General features: G+C 38.2%; 1 protein-coding gene across 1 annotated transcript in view; it reads right to left on the bottom strand.

Moving 5' to 3' along the window:
* Window positions 1-3,039: 3,039 nt before the first annotated feature.
* The window catches only part of GMCL1 (germ cell-less 1, spermatogenesis associated), a 38,957-nt gene continuing 25,883 nt past the window's right edge, over window positions 3,040-16,113 (bottom strand). Inside the window, exons 11-14 of the mRNA XM_043603576.1 lie at window positions 15,590-15,665; window positions 10,382-10,527; window positions 8,332-8,419; window positions 3,040-4,176 (exon numbers count right to left, since the gene is read on the bottom strand). Of these exons, the coding sequence (XP_043459511.1) occupies window positions 4,048-4,176; window positions 8,332-8,419; window positions 10,382-10,527; window positions 15,590-15,665 (439 nt within the window). The 3' untranslated portion in view covers window positions 3,040-4,047. The remainder of the gene's footprint in view (window positions 4,177-8,331; window positions 8,420-10,381; window positions 10,528-15,589; window positions 15,666-16,113) is intronic.

Genomic DNA, 16,113 nt, shown 5'->3' with positions numbered 1-16,113 from the left:
CCAACCAGACAGTTTTCAATAAACTGTATTTAAAGCACACATGTCCCTTACGTTAGAACCAACATTAACAATCTGTGTCTCAAATGTACTATTTTCTAGCCTTGGTTGAATTTTGTTTTGCATTGCTAATCTTATTTAACAAGAAATCACCAGCTTTTACAAAAATATCCTACTTTATCATTACATGTGGATGCATGCTGTTGATTAAGTCATCTAACTCTTCCCTAATTAGATGCAGTCTGGCCACTAGTTAACAGTGACTGATGATGTTTGAGGCTTTTTGCTTTTATACTCTTATGCCTGGACCTTGGGAAAAATGTCAAACTCTCTGGCTGGGGAGGAAATGTACTATGCCTTTTGTTTTTTAGGTCCACATTGCTTGAAATCATGACTCAACATATCATTTCAGGTGACTGACAAGTTATCTATCATTTGCACCCCTGGCTCTGTTATCTTTTCTATTATTTACATGGGTCATCTTTAAGGGACTATAACTGATACAGTTTCAACATAAATAGTCCAATATTAACTTATAATTAACTTAGGTTAAATACAAATATTGTAATAGACCAATATTCTGGGCCAATAGAACTTTCTGCAACTAGATGGGAGATATTCTATATTTCCACTAGCAGCCACTAGTGGAAATATTGTAGCCACTAGTTACCTGTGGTTACTAGTCACAGTGTGCCTAGTGTGACTGAGGAAGTAAATTTTAACTTTTATTTAATTTTAATTAACTTAAATTTAATTTTTTTTTTCAACGTTTATTTATTTTTGGGACAGAGAGAGACAGAGCATGAACGGGGGAGGGGCAGAGAGAGAGGGAGACACAGAATCGGAAACAGGCTCCAGGCTCTGAGCCATCAGCCCAGAGCCTGACGCGGGGCTCGAACTCACCGACCGCGAGATCGTGACCTGGCTGAAGTCGGACGCTTAACCGACTGCGCCACCCAGGCGCCCCTAATTAACCTAAATTTAAATAGCCACAGTGACTCTTGGTAACCTTTTGCACTTGATATTGAAAATTATCTTTATATAACGGCAATCCCATTGGAAGATTTAAAATGTGACAGAGTGTCAGCCACTGAACACTCAATAAATAAAGCTACTGACTACCACTGTTCTTTTAATTTTGCCTATATCTTGCTAAGTTTCAAGTCAAATCCATTTTTTAAAAAAAATTTATTACATTTATTTATTTTTGAGAGTGAGACAGAGCATGAGCAGGGGAGGGGCAGAGAGAGGAGACACACAATCCAAAGCAGGCTCCAGGCTCCAAGCTGTCCCCACAGAGCCCGACGCAGGGCTTGAACCTATGAACTGTGAGATCACAACCTGAGCCAAAGTCAGACACTTAACCCACTGAGCCACCCAGGCGCCCCAAGGCAAATCCATTTTTTTAAAAAGGGTACGTTTATAGTCCTCTAATAATGTAGCATGAGAGGAGCACCTGGGTGGCTCAGTTGGTTAAGCGGCAGACTCTTGATTTTGACTCAGGTCATGGATCTCACTGTTTGTGGATTTGAGCCTGCTGTCTTGCTCTGCAATGACAGTGAGAAGCCTGCTTGGGATTCTCTTTCCCCCTCTCTGTCTCTACCCCTTCCCTGCTCGTGCTTTCTCTCTCTCAAAATAAATAAACTTAAAAAAATAATTTAGCATGAGACTCTAGAATATTTTCTTAGAGACCTCTTCTTTACTGATAATCCAGTTAATCGATTCTAATAACCAAGTTAGATAATAATTATTAATGGGTAAATATTGTTTTATGGCCTTGGCAGCTTAAAAAAAAAGGCTTGGCAAAGGCTATAAGGCAAAGGCAGACAAACACAAAAGCTTTTGTATATAATGGTTTATATGATACCTTCAGCTGACACTATTAATAGTTCAATGAAAATATTCCTATTGGAAAGAATGAAAAGTTGCTAAGAAAACAAAAACAAAAGCAGATCTTTACTACCACTAGTTGAGAATTACCAGTTTTTCAGATTAGAACACAACCTACTTGTGATTGAAGAAGTAGTTATTGTTTGCGGATGATGTAAGCAATTTGGCTAGGAAAGAACCAATGGACAAGAACCATACAGAATTCCAATTTGGTTAATTTATAAAATGAAATAGTTAATTTTACTAATATATTCAAACTTTCTTTCTCCAAATATTTCTAAAAATTCAATTAATCACATAATTCAAATTAAGATTATTATATTTTTTAGCAAGGAACCTCTGATGCTAGAATAAGAGAAAAAAAAGCATCTCACTAAAGATATAATTATAGTCAAATATAAAACTGAGAAATGTAGCCCTTTGGGGTGCCAGATGGCTCACCTGGTTAAGCATCTGACTCTTGATTTGGCCCAGGTCATGATCTCACGGATGATGAGTTCAAGCCCTGTGTCTGGCTCTGCGCTGAGAGTGCAGAGCCTGCTTGAGATTCTCTCTCTCTGATTCTCTCTCTCTCTCTCTCTCTCTCTCTCTCTCTCTCCTCTTTGCCCCTCCCCCAGCTCGCACAAGTGCACGCACATGTGATCTCAAAATACATAAACTTAAAAAAAAATTAGCCTCTTGATATAGCTACATTATTGTATTTGAAACATTTAAACTACAGCTTAGGGAGAGGGGGAGGGGGCATTTAAAAGGTTCCTTTAAGTCAAAGGGGATGAATTTTGAAAGGACAAAAGCAATTTATGAACCTGTGGACATATTACTGGGGAAGAAAACTATCAAATTCCAAAGTTAAATCTAATTGGAAAAAAATCTAACTACAAAGAAAAAAAAAATTCTGTTTTCAACTAATTTTTTTTGTCCATTTTATGTAAGAACTTATTTATTCTTTTTCCAAATGGGTATTTATTTATACAGATACATAAAAATGATTCCCATTCTTTAAAACATACTAAAAATATACATTAATCACAAATAGCACTTACTCTGACTGGAAAGAAGATGTGCATGGCTATTTGCAAAATAGCAGTAAACACAAGGAGCAAACATATATAAATCATGACAACCATACATCTCATTTTTGACAAAAATAAGTTCAATTTTTACATTAATGCTTTATTATAAGCTTCTATATGAGATCCTCCGACTTTATTTACATTTACCATGAAATTTCTATTAGCATGTATAACTCAAAGGCACTCAATTCAGAGGTTATAAGGTCCTGAGCTTAAGTAGGAAATAGGATTCCCAACCAAAATTTGAACATAAATAACTCCGAAGACCAGAGAAAATGAAAATGTTTAAAGTGTAATATTTGGTACATAAATAATCCATGACCTAAGAATAAAGTTGTATAGAATGTCAAAGAAATGACCATGTAAGGCAAAAGAATATCCTCAGATCCAAATGGATTTTCTCTCCCATTCAAGTTCATTTGAAAGTCTGAAGCTGATTTTGTTAAAAATCCTAACAAAGCTAAATTAAAAGCAAAATAAAATAGCATGAAAATGCTCACATTAAATAAAAAGTTCCCCAGCTTAGTCTCCAAAACCACAAAAAAGTATTTAATGATTAAAAACAAGCATAGCTTGGAGGCATTATCAGAATATGAGGAGAAATCATAAAGAGCAGATGAAAACATTAAAGGACAGCTTTAAATGCACCAATTGAAAGAGCATTTATAACTGGCCAAGTTGTTCCTTCAGCATTGTCTTAGCCAAATAAAAATAAGTTTACAGATAGATAACTGAGGTTCATTAACATCAGATAAGATCAAAGTTTAAACTAAAAATTAAATCTATATTGGGTTGCAGAGAAATGTGAAATTTACCTACAGCAATTTTCTACTGATGCTAAATTAAAAGCATGAGTCAAAATCTTTATCACAGAAATGGTTTGACAGATATTTTCTTGGCTTCAAAATGGTTTTTCATATATGCATAGAAATGTAATGAGCATAAGAAAAGTCTTCTGTATCATCTGTACAGTTCATAAGGCCTTTGTCATTGTTAGTCACCTTAGATGTGAATATCAGTAGGGCCATTAAATTAAAGCTGGCCGATAAAGTTTTCAAAGTGCTACTGTTTCCAACTGATAAGATCCTCAGTTTTCGGGATTTTCTGGATGACGATTATTTTCAGTTCTTTTTTCTGGTGATATATACAGGAAGTTACAGCAGATGTATAAAGGGAAGATCAGAAGCCTGCTGTCCAAGTTCATCACTACTTGTTCCTATAAAACAAATTTGTAGCTTTAATGACAAGACAAAAAAACAGAAAACCAAACTATTGAATTGAGTGAACTGAAGGAGATCACATGGTGGTTAAGAGTGCTTGTATCTGAAGTCTCAAAGTCACCGCTCAAATCTCAAAACTCCAATCCACTAGCTGTGACCTTGGGCAAGTCAATGACTTGTCAACTGCAGCTTCCTTACTGTAAAATGAGTGAAAATACCCGCCTCATATGATTATAGTGAGGATTAAATGAGAAAAGGCACATAGAGGGCTCAGCAAAGCCAGCCATGTACGAAGTACTCAATAATGGTAGTTATTTTCGTTACTGAAAAATTTCTATCAAGTACCTACATATCTTATGAACAGATATAGTCCAGAAATATAGACTTCTCATTTGGCTTCATTTCCTGATGGCTCTTAGATATAGCACATGGTTGAGAAGAAGGTGGAAGTCACTATTAGCACCTACAAGCATGGTTCTTACTCTTGTCTAGATCTTCCACTGTCTCTAATGTAAATATGTTATTTGTCTCTTGGAATATAAAATACATTATCATGTAAAATCAATTCCAGGTTCAGTTATATCAGTACACATGAGAATGCCTTGAAATCTCAGAGATAGGAGTTGATCCTATACTTGACAGACACAGATGTAGCCATCTCTGATTCTACAGATCTCTATTTGGAACCATGTATGAACAGCATTAGGTGAACAGAGTAAGTCTTCAGACTAAAACGAACAGCACTGGAACTTCTACTTTTTTTCCCCTAGGTTTACTCATTTTTGAGAGAGAGAGAGAAAGCATGAGCAGGGGAGGGGCAGAGACGGGGGGAGAGAGAGAATCCCAAGCAAGCTCCATGATGTCAGTGCAGAGCCTGATGTGGGGCTCGAACCCACACACTGTGACATCATGACCTGTGCTGAAATCAAAGTTGGAAACTTAATTAACTGAGCCACCCAGGCGCTCCTGGAACTTCTACCTTTTAAACACTGGGATGCATTCTCTGCAGTAATATATATCAGCTTTGCCTTATTTTATACATTTTGAAGAACATACTATTAAACACTGTATAAACCTAGAGTTTTTGTTTTTTTCACGAGGAAAATGCTCCTGCGATGAAGAGCAACTAACATACTGGAACATTTAAATGACTGATGTAGGCTTAACTAGACACAGCTTGTGTGTTGGGGGAGAAGCAGATAAACTGGATAAAGAAGGTATGGAATACAAACGTGACCCCTCCACACACACATTATCTCTATATACCCCCAAACAGGGAAAATAGTGTTTTTTTAAAAAAAATGTTAGTGAACAAGATGGATGAGATGAGTCAAGTGAGGTGATCACCTGGGCTGATGGCACTAACAGGGTTAGTAGACAGGAATGATATCAAACATAGTTGGTCTTTGGACGTTGAGTCACCCTGGCATAGACGAAGTTTGTAGCAATAACCCAGGTGAAGGCACACTTACTAAATTTGTTGAGGACATATGCTTTGACAATAGGTATATTTGATGATAAAAACCAAGATTCAGTGCCACAACAAAACAAAGACTCCAAGGAAGATTCTAGTATTTGAATATAGTTAAGGCTGGGGTGGGGGTAGTTCTTTTCCCAACTTAGGGAAAAGAGGGGCGCCAGGTGGACATCACTTGAGAGCTGAAAGGACACACAGATTTCTGAATATTAGACTGTATTAATTCCCAATCTCAGTCCCCAAACTAGACAGATCTAATCCTAGCTTTACTAAACTTTTAACTCCACCTGAGGGCTCACTTTACCTCCATGTTTGCATTGAAGCACCATGAAGTTCCATTTTCTTTCTTCCACTACAGAGTGGAAGCTGAGGAGCCCACATATCACAGCACCAGACAGCGGTGGCATCTTTCTACGTCCATTTCTACTTCCAGACCATTATTTCTCCATCTTCATTTACCAATCCCTGCTTCTCTGAGGCTCACACCACTAGTCTGTACTATAGTTCTCTTATTCCCCCCCATTCTCCCATACAGGTCTAAATTCCAGGATCTATAAATCTGTCTACTGGAAATCCTCACTTGGATAAAAAGCAACTCAAATTCAAACCATCAGCTACTGGCTTCTACCTCTTCTTTCCTTTTTTATAGGCTATCTATACATTCACTCTTGCAATTTGGCTTTGACTCCCCATCCCAGCTCTTGAAAGTCTCACCAGGTTACCTTTTCTGGCCCACCCCTAGGTTTCTGTCCTGTCAGATTCTCTACACATCTAATTTTGGTGTCGTCTGTAAGAGGGATACATATGATTTTCCTTTCTGCTTATTTATATTTTCTATTTTTTCTATAATATCTATAACCTATGTAAAAAACACATATACAACTCCCCACTGCAATTTTTCTCTACAGATCACTAGAATCTCGGGAAAAGGTCCAAACTCCATCCACAGCCCATCATGCCCTTGCTCTAGTCCTACTGAACTCTTACAAATCTCTTTCAGTTCTTTGAATGACTCTTGTGCTCCCTTGCTTCTATCTTACTCATCATCTGAAGCTTGATTCAGGTATCCATTTACTTTTCAACTTTTCCAGGAGAGGGAATTTCCCATGAGCTGTTGTCCCTTCTCTTCCTCTCCCAACAACCACACCTGCCCCCAATCCCACAGTAAGGGTTAGAGACTTCTTCAACTTTACACACTACTCTGAGTTCATCTCCACCATGCAACTTATCCTAAGCTATATAACATAAGCTCCTCTTTATTTCCCCAACTCCTAGTACAGAACCTAGCATGCAGTAGGGACTCAAATGTTCGCTGAATAAACAACTCAAGGAACACCTGGAATACAACTATTATCTTGGCCTGGTGCTTTTTAAAAAAATCTCTGGCTTTGAGCCATGACAGTATTCTTTTATGATGTTCCAGGTAGAAGGTAAAGACAGCCATTGTTCATGCAGTTCCAGAGGGCACCAGAGGGACCAACAGAGGGACCTACTGAAGGCAGATTTGAACTTTCTTATTATATATCTACCTTCTCAAATATTACCTACTATGTGAGAGAGCTCTCTGTTGCCTGAATTGCAACAACTAGTGGAGGATCCCATTAAGAATGCTGTTAAAGGAGTTCTCATACAGGGTATGTGAGGCCAGAATGATCACTCCAAGGTTCCTTGCAATGCTAAATTCTAATGTTCTATAAGTCTCTTCTGTGTGAGGAAAACTGCTAACTTCTAATAATTTATGTGAACTATAGGCTCTGAACCCTTTATTAAAACAGTATGTCCCTTGGAATGGTGGTTAATTTTTACTACTTGAGAGAGAGAGAGAGTGCACACATGCAAGAGTGGGGGAGTGGGGCAGAGAGAGAAAGGGGAGGTGGGGGGGGGGAATAAAGAGAGAGAGAGAGAGAGAGAGAGAGAGAGAGAGAGAGAGAGAGAGAATATGAATCTCAAGTAGGCTCAGTGCAGAGCCCGAAGCATGGCTCGATCCCACAACCCTGGGATCATGACCTGAGCCAAAATCAAGAGTTGGATGCTCAACCGGCTAAGTCACCCAGGCGCCCCCCAGGGGTTAGTTTTAATAGAAGTAAACTTCCTTAATATTTTAACAGCTCTCATGTAACTTTTCGAAAATGGCTTACTTTCTCATCATGACATTTTGAAACTTCTACATGCATGTGATATATAAAGGAACAAATGGCTTCAGAGAGAATTTTGGAATGCTACTTAGAATTACAGATGCTACTTTAGAAACCTATTGCGCTAGAGGATAATGTTCTCTTAACATACAGGAGCTATGGAGACACACTGGATTATCTTCATGGTGTTTGCTATTAATGTATAAATAAATGCATTTATGCACAAATGGATAAAGCAATTAAAATTCATAACTTTTGGGGGAAGATATTCAGGGTAAACAATTATTTCTCTATTATCAGCTTTCCCCTGCCCCTCAAATCAAACTGAGTTTTCTTTTTTACACTTAGTTACAAGTCTTAGTTACACTTCTAATAATATGGGAGTAAATTATGCATAAGTGAACATGGTGCTTCCATCTCTACCTTCAAAAAAACTGTAAACTGATTTTTAAATCAAATGTTAATTCTTTAAGAATTTTCAAAAGAGGATTCAAAAGACAAATACTATAACCAAACAACAGAAAAGTAATCAGACATACCTGATCTTTCTCAAGTGTAAGTATTTGATAGCCAGTTGTTCTACTACAGATTAGTTTTCCACTACTATCAAAAGAGGCTAAGCGTAATCTAGGATTTAAAAAAAACACAAATAAAAAAATAAACATACGATTTTTTAAGGATTTTAGTTTTAAGTAATCTCTACACCCAGTGTAAGGCTCAAACCCACAACCTCGAGATCAAGAGTTGCATGCCCCACCAACTGAGCCAGCCAGGTGCCCTTAAACATGATTTTTAAAACCACAGATTAATTTTAACAAGCCCTCCCCCTCACTTTAGTATTTACTTTTATCTTCCATATTCTTTTATATGATAAAAGATTTTTAAGTCTTTTCACATTCTAAACTGATCCTCTTTAGATTTATAAGCTTGTGCTATTATACATATCTAAGATAGAAAATAATTTATAAATGTCTTTATTGTAAATATACATAAAATTTACCATTTTAACCATTTTTAAGTGGATAGTTCTCAGCATTAAATACATCCCCAGTGTTTTACAATCATCACTGCCATCCATCTCCAGAACCTTTTCATCTTCCCACCTGAAACTCTGTACCCAGTAAACACGAATTCCCCAATTTCCCTTACCTCAGCCCCTAACAACCACCATTGTACTTGCTCTGTGAACCTGTCTATTCTAGGTACCATGAGTGGAATCATATAACATTTGTTCTTTTGTGACTGGTTTATTTCACTTAACACAAGGTCACCAAGGTTCATGTTGTAGCATGTTTAAGAATTTCCTTCCATTTCAAGGCTGAATAATATTCCATTGTAGGTATGGACAGTATCTACACAGGTATCTGTTGATTGGCACTTTGGTTGCTTCCAACTTTTGGCCATTGTGAATAATGCTGCTATGAAGATGAATGTACCAGGTTCATGATGAATGTATGAAGATGATCTGTCCCAGTGCCTGCTTTTGGGTAAATACCCAGAAGAGAAATTGCTGGTTCATATGGTAATTCTGTTTAATTTTTTGAGGAAATGTCATTTCATTTTCCATAAAGCATACACCATTTTACATTTCCACTAACAAGGCACAAAGGTTCAATTTCTTCACATCCTCATCAACACTTGTTTTGCTTTGTTTTTGATAACAGCCATCCTAATGGGTCTGGAAGTATCTAATTGTGGCTTTGATTTGTATTTCTCTGATTAGTGATCTTTCAAAAATGAAACAATGCACATTGGCCATCTGTATATATTCTTTGGAGAAATGTTTATGTAAGTCCTGTCCATGTTTGAATGGGGTTGTTTATTTTTTTGCTGTGGAGTTTTAGGAGTTCTCTAGATATTCTGAATATTAACTCCTTATCAGACACATGGCTAACAAATATTTTCTCCCATTTCATGGGTTGCCTTTTTACTCTGGCGACAGTGTCTTTTGATATACAAGAGCTTATTTTGATGCAGTCCAATTTATTTTTTTCTTTTGTGGCCTGTGCTTCAGTGTCATGTTGAAGAAATCAATGCCAAATTCAATGTCAACAAGCTTTCCCCCTATGTTTTCTTCCAAGAGTTTTAGTTTATCTCTTATGTTTAGGTCTTTGATCCATTTTGAGTTAAGGTAAGCATAAATATATGACTTTAAAAAATCTGTTCATTAAGCTATTTTCCAATTTTTCAGCATCCTCTCCAGAAAGACAGCCAGCTCAACTAGCAAAGTTGGACATTTGAAATCCCATAGGGTGAAGGACAATACCAGGCATGTTTTCCTGGAAAAATACCGTGCTGAATTTCCAGTTTGGACCTTTTATTTGCAAGAACAGCAGCAAGGTAACAGCTTTAAGTCTAGTTATCAATCCCATATCATTCATATTCCAGCCTACTTTTTCTGACATACTAGATCCAGACTTTTTGATTTTGATTATTACTAACACCTCACAGGAATGGAGCTTTATTATTTCCTTGCACATTCATATATATTGTATTACCAAAACTCTACTATTGTTGGTGTAAATTGTCAGGTTTTATTTCATTTTCTCCCCCCTAGAGGAGGAGTGTGGCAGGGAAATTTCATCCTACCGAAATGCTATGCTCCTTCGAGGTTGTAAACTGACAGATCCACTACACGGCTGATTCAGTGTATTACGTTTGAAAATGATGTATCGATTGGTGTAGGTTACAAGCAGGTCAAAGCCGAAGTTAAAACCTGTCCACCGCCAGCAGTACTAAGAAATATAAAAGAGAAAGATTTACTTCAGTTCATCATACTAGCAAGTCACAAATTAGAAGTTCAAAATGTCTTTTCTTTCTCTGCCTCATTCCAAATATTTCTCTCATGGGTCCCTTTCCCTTAAAGCTTACCACACAGAATATATCTGTGAAGATATATAAAGGCTTATCACACAGGCATAGTATATTTCAAAGCCAGAAAAGCAGGCTCTATGGTCATCATTCTTTAAGGGACTTTCCTAATATCACCTCTTCATGATCTGTTTCATTCTCTCTCCACACTGTAATTCTATCATAAGAAATACAGCTTTTTGGGGTGCTTGGGTGGCTCAGTTGGTTAAGTGTTTGACTTTTGGTTTCAGCTCAGGTCATAACCTCACGGTTCATGAGTTCGAGTCCCACATCAGGCTCTGTGCTGACAGTGCGGAGCCTGCTTGGGATTCTCTCTCTCTCTCTCTCTCTCTCTCTCTCTCTCTCTCTCTCTCTCTCTCCTCTCTCTGCCCCTACCCTGCTTGCTATCTCTCTCAAAAATAAATAAACAAAAAATTAAAAAAAGAAAGAAATATGACTTTTCACTGCAACTCTAAGTAGGTATAGCTTAGGGGGCTGGGAGGTTAATGGAGGTAATAAGAACCCATTAAAATCTACCTTTAAAAACACCCTAAATTTCTTAAATATCTAACCAACAGAGTCACGACTGAGTTATTTATTTTTTTAAGTTTATTTAGGAATTTCTGCACCCAACGTGGGGCTTGAACTCATGACCCAGAGATCAAGAGTTGCATGCTCTTCCGACTGAGCCAGCCAGGCACCCCACAACTGAGTTATTTTAAATACCATCATGAGGTTCACAAGTTTGTTTGTTTAATCTATCACCTAATAGTTAATGAGAGACTATGAAGTGATGTGGTATGGTATAGCAAAGGAAAGTTAGGGCTTCAAGTATTTGGTTGACACTCTGAATTACAACATTAATTCAACAGTTCACAGATATTTACATATCCTGTGCCAAGTACTGCTCTAGGCTGAATAGCAGTAAGTTTCTGTCCTGGGAAACGTGTATTTTAATATGTGTATATGTTTGTGTGGAAGGAATTGATGGAATGGAATGGAAGAGAACAAAACAGAATAGACTGTCAGGAGAGAGTGACACAGTAGAGAAGGGGAGCTTGTAGCTGGGGAGCCTACTGGTTCAGACAGGTGGTCAGAGAAAGTCTAAGGTGATACTAGGTGAGCAAGGCCCTGAGTCAACTAAGGAGCAGATCAGTAACTATCTGGGGAAAGAGTGACTTAGGCAAAGAGAACCGCAAGTACAAAGCTCTGGAGATAAAAACATGCTTGACATATCTGAAGAACAGCAAAAAGGGCTATGCGACTAGGGCGATCACTTAGGTAAACAGAAGATGGGGATGAGTTCAGAGAGTCAGCTGGGGGCCAGAAAACGTAGGGCTTAGTAGTCCACAGTAAGGACATGGATTTCTTCTAAGTGCAGTAAGAGGCTCATGGAAAGTTTTGGGGAAGGACGTAACACCATCTAACTTACATTTACAAAAGATGACTTTGGCTGTTGTAAGGATAATAGAACGTAGAAGGGCAAGAGTAAAAACAGGGAGAGCAGTTGTGAGGCTACTACAATAGTTCAGGCAAGAGATAATAGTGGCTTGGACTTGGGTGGTAGTGGCAGACATGCTTAGAATGTATTTCAAAAGTAGAGTCTGGAGGAACTTTTTATGAACACCAGGTGTGGTATTGAAGAGAGAAGAATCCAAAGTTTGGAGCTTGCTTATTCAATGGATTAACAGAGGGGCCATTTGTGGGTTAGAGAATTACTTGGGAAGGAGAAAGTTTGGGGGTGAAAATCAAAGAGTTCAGCTTGGGACTATTATACTCAAGATGCTATAAGGATTCTGAGAAAGTTGTCAAGTGGGTAGCTGCTATATGAAGTCATCAGTGTAAAGTCATAGGAAGTAGATGAGATCACTTCAGAGTGAGCACAGACAGAGAAGAAGTCCAAGTACCCAGCCTCAAGTCATGCCAACATCTGTTGAGAAAGAGAAGGATGCAGGCGAAGGCTTGAAAGACTTAGAAGGAGCAACCAATGAACTGGGAAGAAAACCAGCAGAACACACTGTCCTGAAAGTCAAATAAGAGAAAAACCCCAAGAGTGAGTGCAGATATGTCATGTTGCCCAGAGCTTTTGGAAAAAGCTTTTATTATTTTTTTTTTAATTTTTTTTTTCCCAACGTTTATTTATTTTTGGGACAGAGAGAGACAGAGCATGAACGGGGGAGGGGCAGAGAGAGAGGGAGACACAGAATCTGAACAGGCTCCAGGCTCTGAGCCATCAGCCCAGAGCCTGACGCGGGGCTCGAACTCACAGACCGCGAGATCGTGACCTGGCCGAAGTCGGATGCTTAACCGACTGCGCCACCCAGGCGCCCCTGGAAAAAGCTTTTAAAACTGCTTATTTGGCAATGTGGAAATAACTGACAACAAACAGCATGGCAGTTTCACTGGAATTTACTGGGATACATGAATTGGAGTGAATTCAAGAGAGCATCAAAAAACAGGAAGTATAGACAAATATGGGCCACATTTTTAAATGAGTTTCTTGCTTAAAAGAGATGCAGAGATATGGAGCGCTGGGGTGGGGTGGGGGGAAAGAATGTGGGGTCAGGGTGTGGTCCCAGATGGGTGGTGGTAGAGTATGTTATATGCTAAGTGAGAATGACGCAGTAGAAGAGAAAAACTGAAAGGTTCTGAATAGGTGAAAAGGGATGGAGTTTGTAATGAGGGGAGGGGATGGATGGTTCATCCATTCTGATAGGAGGAAAAGCATAGCACACAGGTACAACTGCAGGTAGACTGGCAGAACTGTTTGGTAGGTAGATGGATAGGTTCTCTTCCTATTGCTATTATTTTCTGAGTGATGAAAGAAACAAGGTCATCAGATTAAGAATAAGGCAGGTAGCACTGCCCCTTCTGAGAAGGTCTAAGAGGTACTCAAAGAATGGCAGGATAAATTCACTAGGGAAATGAAGATCACCATGCAGCACTAAAGACCTGTTTCAAGTTTACAGTTACAACTATTCAAGTGAAACCTGTGGGGTACGCTGTTTTTCTTTAATCATATTTATCTGTCTGGAAGCAAGAAAGTTAGGATTTAACAAGAATTGGGGTTTAGCCAGCTAAGTTTGACAGAGTAAAAAGGGAAGTTAAGACTATTAGCCAGGAACCAATTTTAAGATGGAACATAAAATGTAAGTAAAGAAAGTAGGGATGCGGTGAGAGGCTAATGGGAAAAAAGGAGTAAGAACAATGTGTTGTACATCCCTGTGGAGTTCAACAATTGCTGGGAGTCCAGGTACTAGAGAGTGTTAGAAAGATAAAAGGAGGTGGAGTCTAAAAATGGTATACTTGAAAAGGTGATTTTGAAGGGGGTGTATTATTTAGTAAAGCAAAAACTGAGGATATGCTTCCAGGAAATGGGTGCCTGAGGTAGGGTAGAGCATAAGATCACAGTGGGGAAGATGGTCAAAAATCACCAAGACTGACAACAAGAACAGGGATAAACGCAGATAGCCCAGTGCATGATGGCTATAGTAAGTAGTGAGTAGTGTAGTAGAAAGCGCATGCTTCAAAGGAGCTGTGGTTCAATTAGGCATGAGGGAGGCACAAGGTCTGGAAGAGGCAACAAGGAAGACTAAGGAATAAAGAAGACACCTACCTATTCCCCTTTCATATGCTGTTCACACATCACAATTATGAATGCAAACATAAAATAATTAACTTCTAAAAACAAAAAAGTTAAAATGAGGGAAAATCTGGGAGAAAAATAACTGGTTACCTAAATTAGGCTGAATTTTTTTTTTTTTTAATTTTTTTTTTTCAACGTTTATTTATTTTTGGGACAGAAAGAGACAGAGCATGAACGGGGGAGGGGCAGAGAGAGAGGGAGACAACAGAATCAGAAACAGGCTCCAGGCTCTGAGCCATCAGCCCAGAGCCCGACGCGGGGCTCGAACTCACGGACCACAAGATCGTGACCTGGCTGAAGTCGGACGCCCAACCGACTGCGCCACCCAGGCGCCCCTGAATTATTTTTTTAAACATGTTTTTAATATTTATTTTTTGAGAGAGAGAGAGATAGCAGATGAGAGAGCAGAAAGAGAGGGAGACACAGAAACCGAAGCAGGCTCCAGGCTCTGAGCTGTCAGCACAGAGCCCAATGCGGGGCTCGAACTCATGGACTGTGAGATCATGACCTGAGCTGCAGTCGGACATTTAACCGACTGAGCCACCCAGGTGCCCCAGGCTGAATGATTTCTTAAGATAACAATTATAATTAGAGTGGGATTTTTAAAAAATGTAGTTCATGTCCTATTAAAATCAATTTAATGAGTCACAGTTAGCTTTTAAAAAAGTTAAATACAAAATAGGATCTTTGGACACAGCAGCAGTAGATACCGTTTCATAATACTTTTGTTTCATTTATAATAAACACTTACATATGGTAATGACAAAAATGAAAAAATGAAAAAAAAAATGAAAAAGTCTAAATGTGGGTAGCAATCAAAGGGTTTGAGTGTCTTTTTTTGTTTGTTTTTATTTTTGTTTAATACAATTTATTGTCAAGTTGCCTAACATACAGTGTATACAGTGTGCTCTTGGTTTTGGGGGTAGATTCCCATGATTGATTCATCGCTTACATACAACACCCAGGGCTCATTGAATGTCACTGATTTAGGGTACTTATACAAAGAATGGACTTTTAAGATTACATAAAAGCTTCCATATAATTTTTTATTTATCGTAATTTCTGGATTGCTGAGGGATTCTCTAGGCCTCTTAGCTGGACACAGAAAGCTCAACATTCTCATGCAGGGCTGAATAATCAATTACCACTGAGCACCTAACTCCTTGCCTAGGAGATCATGGTATAGAAACTGTACCAAAAAGCTCTGAGGTATGGCAGATGTCATGATTGTTACTGAAAGTGTATTTTGCACTAATAGCACAATTTTCATGAAAATATTAAGAGTCTTAGCCCATGCTTACCTCACCATCTTTGGCAAGCTTTCTACCACACCTCATGCTATTTCCCTCTAGTTCTTCTTTATTGATTTCTTGAGGCCTAGAAATACACATAAGATGTGAAATCTCACAAAAATAGGCAATAGTTTAAATAAAGAATAAGATTAAAAGAAGAGAAAAACTTGCTAACAGATATAAAAATACCTTTTTGTGGTATAAAATTAGAATATACTGATTAAATTTAGTCCATTGCCTTTGCTAAATTAAAAAAAAAAAAATTAGACTTTAATGTTTCATTTATTGCCCTGACTTCTAGAATACTTTTATTAGGGCTCAGCTAAACCAGAGAAGGTGGGGGGGGGGGGGGGGGGGGGGGAATCCATAAGAAATTGTGCTCATCAAGAAAATAAAACACTTAAAAGTCTAACTATTAAGCAAAATAAGTTAAAATCTATTATTTAAGATGTGACTTGGTATTAACTACCACTGGACATTACTGTTTCACATCCAAGCCATCTTTTATGCAGTATAACCATGCAAATTCAGTA

Source organism: Prionailurus bengalensis, chromosome A3 (assembly GCF_016509475.1).
Source record: "Prionailurus bengalensis isolate Pbe53 chromosome A3, Fcat_Pben_1.1_paternal_pri, whole genome shotgun sequence".
Lineage (NCBI taxonomy): Eukaryota > Metazoa > Chordata > Mammalia > Carnivora > Felidae > Prionailurus > Prionailurus bengalensis.
The sequence above is the reverse complement of the archived record's forward strand: the minus strand, read 5'-3'. Positions and strand labels throughout refer to the sequence as shown.